Consider the following 10,947-nt stretch of genomic DNA (forward strand, 5'->3'; position numbering starts at 1 on the left):
TTTTGATCCTTTTGTCATAGCCCTCTCTAAGTGTTTGAAAAATATTGAAAGTCTGGATTTTATGATTTGTTTGACTTGTTTTTATTTTTTCTAAAATTTTCCCGTTGTGCACACTTTATCTTTAGGCACAGAGTGTACTTATGCACACTTGGCCCTTAGTAATAGTGTGTATGTGCACTGGATTAAACTATTTCTTGCTCACATGTCTATAATTTTTCAAAATTTGAGTTTTCTCTTCACTAAATCCATAAAATTTTGTTTTTTCTGCTTGATTACACTTGTTTACACCTTCAAAAAGTCTATGTCAGTTCAATTGAGTGTTGTGAAAGAGTCTTCTTGGAAATTTCTTGTTTTCACAAATTAGGGTAAAAGCTTCATCTGGTGTGTTGTAGATCTATCAAAAGAAATATCAATTGGTCTTGGTTTTCTGTCTCCCTATCTTTCTTCTTTCGAACAGATCAGATCTTGTGTTTATTTTACTTTTTTGTGAAAGATTGTTTCATTAATGAAAAGAAATGATTTTCAAGAATGAGTATTTTTTATGAAAGTGCTTCTTTTGTTGAACTTGAAACGAAAAGCCATTCTTCTTTCAGTGTTGAAGTTTTTCAGAATTGTACTCTTAACAACATTAAATTCATAGCATTCATTAGGAGAAATTCATTTTAAGTTTTTGATTGGTTTCTTCATGCATTTTGGAAATTTTTGAGTGATTGTATGTCAAAGGAAAGTTTCTTGATTTTTGAGTTATTAGGCGAATTGAAATTTTAAAAGTTAATTTTTGCATTTGGGTCATTCGAAATTGAAGATTTGCATTCATGAAAAGGGATATAGTGGGAAATTAAGATTTTTTGCATTTTCTTTGAAAATTTGAAAAGACTCTCTCCTTACTTCAGTTAGAAATTCATTGAAAAGAAAATATTACAATTTCATGTTCGATTGCATTAAGGTTTTGTAGAAAGTTATAACACCATTATTTTCATGTCCATTTACGCTTTAAGTAAGTAAAAACTTAAAAAAAAACACTAATAAAATCAATTTAGATATTTTTTTTTATTTTAGGATTCTTTTCCACATACATTAGTTCAAGTTGTAGGTCATTGCAATAGGGAATTGAGTTAACATTCTAAAGTTGCAAACAAACATTAGAATCTTGCAATAGGGAGTAAATGCATTTACTACAATTTGGCTCTCGGAAGCTCCCCTTACAAAAGAGATAAGCACAAGATCATGTCGGATCCAGTGGAGTGATTGACCCCACTTCATTGGTTATGGTAGAGTGATTTACACGTATTAAAAATGGTGCCGAAAGGTACTTGGGAGTCACTTGGAAGTAAACATCATATTAACCATGTTGAGGAAATTTCAAGGGGATTGAGCTTTTTTACTCTGCCCATGGTGATGGCGGTGGGGAAGTCTCTGTTGTACCTGGAATAGACATTGGCTAGACTCACTTGGACCTTTTTGGAGGATATTATTCACTCGAGATGGCATAAGTGAAGATTACTTGCACCAGATCATGTACATTAAGTAGGTTTCCAGCGTAACTAGTTCCACCCGCTCTATCTTTAGCCACTTTTCACATTAATCTCTATGACATTGGGTTTCATCACCAACCAGTGATTTCATTGTGAAAATCTTGTTTGCATGGTTTGATCTCTTAAATTTGCTATCGCATGTTTGTTTTCTTGTTTTTACTTTTTAGAGACCTTAGGTGTGGATTGTGAATATTATTTGGTTTCTTAATAAAATTTCATCGTGGATGATTCACTAAGGCATTCACATAGAATGTAGTCATTACCCCTTGAATTTACACCTATTCAATTGGAAAATATTAAATCAGAAAGGTCAAAATCAACAAAATTTGGAACCTCAAAAAAACCCGAAACATCTACAGTTTTAGAATCTTAGACAGAAGAAACTGAAGTGATTCCAACCCAAGAAGTAGAACCAGGCTTAGTTCATTCTGGGCCAGGAGGTATTGAAGTTATTCAAAGTGAATATGATACTGGAGAAGTTTCAGACATAGAACTAATTGAACCAGAAGTTGGAGAACCTGAGTATGATATTTCTCAACTTGAATCACCTTCAGTTGCTATAGCTCCTACTCTCGCACCACCTTCACCTTGAAGGAAGCTTATAATTACAATTGGACTACCTCTTGGTTTAATTATTATTGAAGATATTACTCTAAAAAAGGAGTAAGAACCACCTCATGCTCCAGTTACTATTGGTGAACCAATATTTTTTCCAAGAGTTCATTTGGATCCTTTCCGACCCAATCCTTGGTATTCTACTCCCTTGGATTTTTTAGGTCAAGGTCTTCCATATCACTGCATTCCTTTTTACTATTCCTCCTGGGAGTCAACCTACTAATACCTCTATGTTTACCAACTCTCCAGAGTCATTATTGTATGGTGGTCCTTTAGTTCCTCCTGGGTACCAGTCACTTACTGGAACATTTTCAGGAGCTACTCCTTCCCCTCAAGTTTCTACTTGGTCATCTAGTTTATCTATGTCTATTGTTCAGAGCATGACATCCATGCCCGAAGCACATTTAGCATTATATAAATATGTTCACATGGTATCCGGTAACTTAGGTAATCCTCAAGTAAGCCCCAATAGTGTTTATTACCCGCCTAGGGGAAACCACCTTATCCTCCACCTGGAGGACAACCTGTTGTCAAAGCTTATCCTACACCTAGAGGACAACCCTTTACTAGAAATTATGGTCAGATACTTGAGGTCAGTCTGGGTTAATCTATTGTGGCTCAACCTTGATTGGTGCTCCTTATCCTGGGACAAATACTATTTGGAACCCTTGTTTTTCTCATCAGCTTCAAGTTTCTCCACAAGTGCCAGTTTATTAGCTTGTCATCCTATTGGAAAATCTATTCCACAAATACCTATTCCAAGTATTAAAATACCTGTCCAACAACCTTTATAGGGAATTCAACAAACAACTGTCCAAGGAGTTCCACAAACACCTATTCAGCAACCAGTTCAACAATTTGTTCAAAGTAAACCTCAAACACCTGTTCAATCTACTATTTGGATGTCTCTTCAGCAACCGGTTCCTAGTTCACCTCAAACACCTATCTCGGGAGTATCACAAACGGCTGTCCAAGTTACCCCTCAAATACATGTTACACAACCTACACAGGCTATCCCTCAAGCATTTTCTTATCAAACTCATCCTACTTTCTAGTCTACAACAAAGATTCCTATCGTACAACCTAGTACGGGGACAATTAAAACACCTTATCAAGGCCAAGCTTTTCAAAGCCAACCTTATCAAGGTAAAGCTTTTCAAGTTACACCTTTCCAAGGACAATATTTTCAAAGCCCACCTTTCTAAGGCCAAGCTTTTCAAGGTAAATTTTTCCAAAGTCAACCTGTTAAAAATCAATTTGTTTAAGGTCAACCTTTGCAAGCTCAACCTTTACAAGGGCAATATTACTTGGGTCAAATGGGTCAAAGTCCATCTTTCCAGAGTCAACCATACCCTAGTAATACTTATCAAGTTCCTTTTCAACCAAAAATTGGCATGATTCAACCTGGTTACCCTGGAGGAATGAAAATAGTAATCGTGCAAGCTATTCCAGGATATCCTAGGTATCCTTCTCCATGGGTTGGACTTAACCCTCAAAGTTATCACAATCCAAAACAAGAACTAAACCGGCAGTTGTCATTTATTGCAACCTGAGATTTACCAGATTTATCCTGACTTATGAACGATCCTATCTATTATTATCCTTTTTTGTCGATGATTCCTACCAAGTTATCGAGTGATATACTGAATTTTGAAGGTAAATCAGGAGATGACCCATTAAATCACGTTATGAAATATCATCTTTGGTGTGCGTCGAATTCATTAGTTGATGCTTATATCATATTATGCCTTTTACAATGAACATTAACCAGTTCTGCAACAAATGGTATATTGAGTTACCTCAGACTTCTTTCCATAATTTGAACTCTATAGCAACAATATTTTTCACACATTTCCAGCTACCAATTCGATATGACATTGGTATTGAACTTTTTACTTCCCTAAAACAATCAACATCTAATTAAATTTTAGATCATATACATGAATGGAGACGTAGGCATCATTTAGTTAAGGTTTTTATTTGAGATCAAATTTTGGTTGAACGCTTCACAAAATCATCACTTCTTGACATTACCGAGGATGTTTCTAAGGGAGGTGTTGTAATGGAAGAGCAGGTAATTTCCCATTCCCAGTACTTAGACTTAGTCTAGACACAATCTGGTGCCTTTTACAAGAAAATCCCAAATTTACCTCGCCCAACAATTTTAGATCAACCAGATTCAACTCCTACAGGATCTAACACCACTAATGGTGTAATTGGTTATGTCAACCATCAATCTAAGGGTAAAAAGAAGAATTTTAAAAGCACTCAGACTTTGGCTATACAAGATTGACCCAGTTAAAACGTTTCTCCGGAAATTACTTCTGAAATTAATGTCGTAGAATCATCTACTGGCAAGAATCAACCATATGGAGGTAAAAAGAAGGGGAAAGGTAAAACAAAACAAAATGCTTCTCAAAAAGAGAAACCAACTAAAAATGAACCTATTGAAGAGAAAAATAAACCTTGTTATCCTTGCCTAATTTGTAAAGAAGATCATTATACAAAGGAATCCCCACATCAGGTAGAGGTTACCAAATTCATAAAAGGTCCTCCAACTCCTATTGTTGTGAAGGATCCGGTTGTAGCTTTTTATATCACCTGTTGCATAAGTGCTTCAGAAGATATAAAATCCTCCTAGAGACAACCTCTGGGTTGATTGAAGAACAGTGCCTAGGGCATGTTAAAAAGAGGAGTGCTTTTGAAGATTATCTGAGGGATTATTGTTGCACTCCATATTGTCATGTAATTGGAAAAAGACAATTCAAGGGGCTTGGTTCAATAGTCCTTCATCAAAGTAAACTCAAGCAAATGCATGGATCTAAATACATAGGGGGTAAATTGGGCTAATATCAAAGAGAAATGTCTTGATTCTAGTGGGTGACACACAACAATAGGAAGCTTAATATTGGAATTGTAATAAAAGTGAAGAGGATGAAAGAAAGTATTGAATTTGATGAAGAGGGTTGGATATAACCCATAATCCTAAGCAATAAGCTCCAGCAAAAGTATGAAAGAACGAGGAGTTGAAATGGTAGAAATAGTGGAGCATTAATTAAGCTCCCAAGCTCTATACATCATGAATACATTGTCACAAAATAACATTAAGTAAATTTGTGCACATTACAGGTACATAAGTAAATATGTAGTTAACGCAAGTAATGTTACTACTTAGAAGCAAATATACAACCATGAATGAAGCCTAAAAACTATGGCTGAAGCAAGAAAACTGATAGCTTGAAGGCTTGATGTAAAATACACACAGGTATTTGTAATAATAATTTATTAATATATATATATATATATATATATATATATATATATATATATATATATATATATATATAATGTATACGTGATGATTGTTTACAATGAGGACCCGCATTTATATACCCAAGCAGGTGTCCTTTCGTGAATGGGCATGTCTTTTAGACATGCCTTTTCAATTAACTTAATGACTATTTAACCTAATTAATATTTAATTATTTAATATTTATATTTATTTTATTTAATTACTTGTTATGAATTATATTCATAACATAGCCCCTTCCTTCAGAGGCTTTGTCCTCAAAGTTGTATTGCTAACAGTTTCTTCATCTTTGTGTTTGTCATCTTGACATATGTAATTCATTATTCTTCATCTTGGCATATGTAATTTGCTAGACACTGTCTGAATCTCGGGTTATCAATTTTTTTTTTAATAATATATATATATATATAGATATATATATATATATATATATATATATATATATATATATATATATATATATATATATATTTGAAATATTTTTTTTATAATAATTTTTTTAATTAAATAATTTAATTAATTAAATTATATGAATTTAATTTGATTTATTATATAGAACTTGGTCTTATTTCAACCTGACGTCGAGCCCAGCAATTTAACCGAGCCCATCAATTTAACGGACCACGCATATGCATCTAACCCTCTAACTGCAGACACACATATCACCAACCTGGTGGCACTTAACCAACGCTCAACGAAAACCCAATTATACATGACCAATCGGTGTATCGAAATGTCACGGGATTAATCGATGGTGACCGAAATTAAAAGGCACGACTTTTCAACTAATCCGCCCACCACAATTTACGCTGCGTGCACAGGTCAAGGGTCTGTCTGGTGTGGGGTTTTGTCTGCAACATAGTTGACGCTGACGGGCTCGACAGACCACGCAATAGAGATAGCGAGAACACCTGTCGTCGCTTCGCAACATGGCCACGCACCATTGTGCTTTCGACTGTCCGTGTGGTGAGTGGTGAATTGGCAGCTGAGATAAGACTCTCCACCGGAAGCTCCTCTGACAATACCACTGACGATAGTAGAAGTAGATGACAACACTGTGTTTTGTTATGTTGTTTTTTTATTTTTTTAAATGAATATCGGTGTTGGGATAGTGAGAAGGCAGACGGGGAAGAAATTTTATGGACTAATGGCGGAGGATGGAGAACGGAAATCGAACGGGCATGTTGTTTGAGTGTATCGGTTGACCATGGAATTAATACACACATGTTTTTGTTTTGGACATTGAGTTGTGGATAGCGTTTTGACACGTAGTGTGCCAACATTGGGCCTGAGGAGTTGACTAGGCAAAAAATGTAGTGACCCTCTATCACGAAAATATGATCGCTGGAGGCGTTGTCTATGTGACCCAGCGAAAGTGTGCTGAATAAGATTTGTAGAGCCTTTAGCAATTCTATGTTGTGTTTCTCTCTAATAAGCAGCGAAAGCATTAACTCAATAGAGTAGGGAACTTTGGGGGCAGTGGCAGATCTAATCATCACCACAGGGTTGATAATTACCACACCCAGACCATGTTCGTTTCCGTATTGCAGTGCTTCTTACGCTGCAAGTGTCTTTGCAACTACATATGCCTTTAAATCGATTGACCATGTTGCTATATGATGGGCTGACAGTTTTCTGTCGGGAGACGTCAACATGAACAATTTTAATCCTTGGGATCCCTCTTCCATCAGTCGCAAGATGCTTGTCAAGTAGAATTGTATACCCTTGGGATTCTTCCAATTGGAGATGCAAGGTGGGATTTACCAGTCTTGCTGATCCTTGACAGTCACTAGCCTTGGAGGTGAATACATAATAGGAACAGGGGGGAAACATGAAGCTTTTGGGACCCTCTTATCTTGACTGCCCTCGTCAATTTCTATGATAGCTGGATTGGAGAACTGCATGTACCTCATCATGCTAACTTCTGGAAACACCTTTCCATGACAATTTTCATCATGTGCACCACCTTTATTAGAATTAATAGATGACAAGAAGCCATTTAGTGAAGGAGATTGATATTGCAGCGGCCACTGAAACTGGCGCTGGCAAGATCTACAGGTTATCTCCAGAGGAGTTATTGCAGCCTCAGAAATTTCTCTGGTTGCTTTTTCTTTCAGGAATCGAGCTTTATCAAGCTCTGCATGAGCCTGTTCTCTTATTTTCTTTGCTCGTTCAAGTTCTATATCTGCTAATTCCAGCTGCCTTTTGGCCACCCTTCGTACATGCTCTGCGTAAGCCATTTCATTGCATGCCAATCTCATCACCAGCTGCTTTTGTTGTTCAATTTCCTCATTAACCCTGATCTCATTCTCCTCGAGTTTCTTTTCTGTGATCTCACTGCCAAGTCCAATGGATAGCTGCAACTGAGGAGAACTTTTTTCATCTGTTGGCTTTGAATATGGTTGAGGAAATTCAGAAGTTTCAGATGTGCCTTGTTGCTTGGAAGGCATAAGTTGAAGCTCTTGTCTTTGCTCCATTGAAGACCAGTTAGGATCCAGCCTTTCATTCTCGATGCCTCTCCACATGGTTGCAGTGAAAAGAGCAGTACTCTCAGTGGCATTAATGACTGTATTGCCACTATTTATTCCGGTGAATGAGCAGGGCATGGATAACTAATCATCATCATCAACCATTGGCACTATGTGAATTATATCATGACCTTTGCATTGGCAACTCATTCGATGAATAACAATAACCTCTCTTTCACCTTCTTGATTGATATCATTCTCATCCACATCAAGATCAACTTCATCTGGATCATTTTCAATATTTTGATCGAATTCTTCTTTTTTTTCTTCTTCCACATTTTCTTCTCGACATACTTTAAGTTCTGCAAATGATTTTTCTAATCACTGAAATACTTCTTGAATTTTACTAAATTGTTCCATGAATTCAGTATGTGATCGTAATGGAATATTGTACAATGAACAACGTTCAAAGATTCGCATGATTATATCATGTGCCATGGCTTTGATACCACTGAAGCCTAAAAACTATGGTTGAAGTAAGAAAACTGATAGCTTGAAGGCTTGAATGTAAAATACACACAGGTATTTGTAATAATAATTTATTAATATATATAAAATGTATAAGTGATGATTGTTTACAATGAGGACCCGCATTTATATACCCAAGTAGGTGTCCTTTCATGAATGGCCTTTTCACTTAACTTAATGACTATTTAACTTAATTAATATTTAATTATTTAATATTAATATTTATTTTATTTAATTACTTGTTATGAATTATATTCATAACAATGAATCAGAGTGAAACTGGTAGTGTCATTACACTTTTCAGAGGAAGAAAAACATACATGAAGTGATAAACAAAGATAGAAACATATTGTGCATTGCTATGATAGGAATCACCAAAGAGTTTCATTAATCCTTCAAAATGAGTCCAAATCACCAGCCCATTACATTTAGAAATATATAGCTCAAGTCCCTCATGAACAAGCAAACAGAACCAAAGTGGAACCACATAATTTGGACCTCTCGGGTGCAAAATTCTGAAAACCCTATTAAGTCTTTTTTCCCTCTTTTTATAAGGAGAGGGAGAGCTTGACAATAGTTACACAAATATCTTAGCCCAATCTCTAGTTTTCTGATCGACTAGCTGTCTTGGTGTACGAAGGGCTGATGCCCAAATCATTACAAAGGATTTGATTCCTTTTTTAAAATGCAATAAATTATAGAATGAAAGCTAAAAGGAAAACTGAACAATGATGAAGGAAAATAGCTACCCGCCACTTCCTGTGATGGCCTCTAATCAAACCACGTCTCTACCATAATGATTCGGTTGGTTTTCTTGTCTCTTTCCACCTTAACTAGATGAATTTCCCCTTTTCTAGAGTTGGGAATGATCAATGGTGATGACCTATGTGTTGCTCTGGAATTGTAGTTGTTGACTCATCCATCTATCTAAACTTCTTGTATTACACTATCAGAGCCTGATATACCCAATATAACTTCCATAATTCTATACCAAAGCTTTGCCTCATTGGAAATTTCACTCTTAAAAATGTTACGAAACAGCGAGTTCCAATGTTCCTTTAGCCCCCTTTTGTTTTACCCAATTTTTGCATTTCTTGTTATATGACCAAGGGCTATGACCTAGTGCTTAGCCTTAAGGAACTAGGGCCTTTTGTTCCTTTCCTGGGGCTATTTTTCTTTGGTAAACCACTTTGCACCCAAGGTTCTATAAATTCTTATAGACCATGCACTAGCAGGATATTTCGGAGCCCCTCTCATCGATGGTTTCCAATCGGGGAAATAACAATGGGAGTTGCGAAATGCTTATTCTTCAATCGTCGATCTCTGATTGTGATGTCATCATTACCATGTGGCACTTCCTTAGTGGTGAAACATATCACCCAAATACGTGCCCTCAGGCCCCTCAAAATTCCAAAACTACCTACCACGTGTCCTATCGTACTGCCATGTCATGCTGATGTCAACTTCCACATGTCATTATCAAATCCAATCTTGTGCTACCATACGTCCTTATCGAGCCAATCCTGTGATGCCACGTGTAACTTATCGGGACCAAACAAATGTTGTCATGCGTCCCTCTAGAGGAGAGAGAAAAGGGCCCATTTGCCCTTGGTTTTGCGAGGAAATCCTTCGTAAACTTATTTTTGAGTCCTTCGATGATTTTACACTATCGACATATTTCCCTTGTTGCACCATTTAAAAGGTTGCACTTTCATAAGTTGGCGATTTCCAATTGTCGATTGTTGCGATATCTTGATATGCCAATACGACATGCTCCGACGCGATGGATCCTCGACGCTGCAACTACCGATACTCGATCGTTCATCCGCTTCATGTTGTTGAGGTGCAATCACTGATATGCAATGGCTGATGTGCCTTGACCTCTGTTATATCAGACTGTGATACACGATGTGCTAATATGCCATGTTGTTGGACCTTTGATATTCCTTCTTTCCTAAGGCTTGAATCCTTGAAACTTCATAAAACCATATATTTTGATCTGGGAATCCATTTTGGGACTTCCACATATCATTGGAAAGCTTGTTCAGAGAAATTTCTAATGGAGAGGGTCTGATTTGGGATTTGATTCCTTCTAAGGCTTGTAAGATGACTACAATTTTCTATTCTCTTTTTCATTCTTTTGACCTCATTTGGCATTTTTTGAATTATGCATAGGTGATAACAAATCCCTTTCCTTATCAAGACAATAAAATGGTTTCACATAACCCATATTCTTCTTCTTTATCATCGGATATCATGATGATGTCTTTGCAACAAGTTATGGTAGCAACAAGATCAAAATATTATAGATCTAAGGGTCTTGTAGTAAATTGAAACAACGCTAGTCCATCTAGTCAACCTTCCGCTTCAATTCCTCCTCCTCTTTCTGAACCATTATAGATTGAGAAACCAAACCCTGACATGATGATTCAATTGCATCCCAAAGATGTTGTTCAAAAATCATCTTTCAACCCAAATGTTAGAGCTGCTC

General features: G+C 36.4%; 1 protein-coding gene across 1 annotated transcript; it reads right to left on the bottom strand.

The window, feature by feature from the left end:
* Positions 1-7,220: 7,220 nt before the first annotated feature.
* Positions 7,221-8,075, bottom strand: LOC149192450 (uncharacterized). The gene has a single exon (XM_089406933.1). The coding sequence runs from the start codon at positions 8,064-8,066 to the stop codon at positions 7,221-7,223; it is 846 nt and encodes a 281-aa protein (XP_089263059.1). The 5' UTR covers positions 8,067-8,075.
* Positions 8,076-10,947: the final 2,872 nt, after the last annotated feature.

The sequence above is a fragment of the Pinus tabuliformis genome, chromosome 2_2, assembly GCF_031772625.1.
Source record: "Pinus tabuliformis cultivar Carrire ecotype Pingquan chromosome 2_2, CPIR1, whole genome shotgun sequence".
In the NCBI taxonomy this organism is placed as follows: Eukaryota; Viridiplantae; Streptophyta; class Pinopsida; order Pinales; family Pinaceae; genus Pinus; species Pinus tabuliformis.

Excerpts from the sequence above, each read along its gene's own strand:
- LOC149192450 (XM_089406933.1), bottom strand. The coding sequence starts at position 8,066 with ATGCCCTGCTCATTCACCGGAATAAATAGTGGCAATACAGTCATTAAT.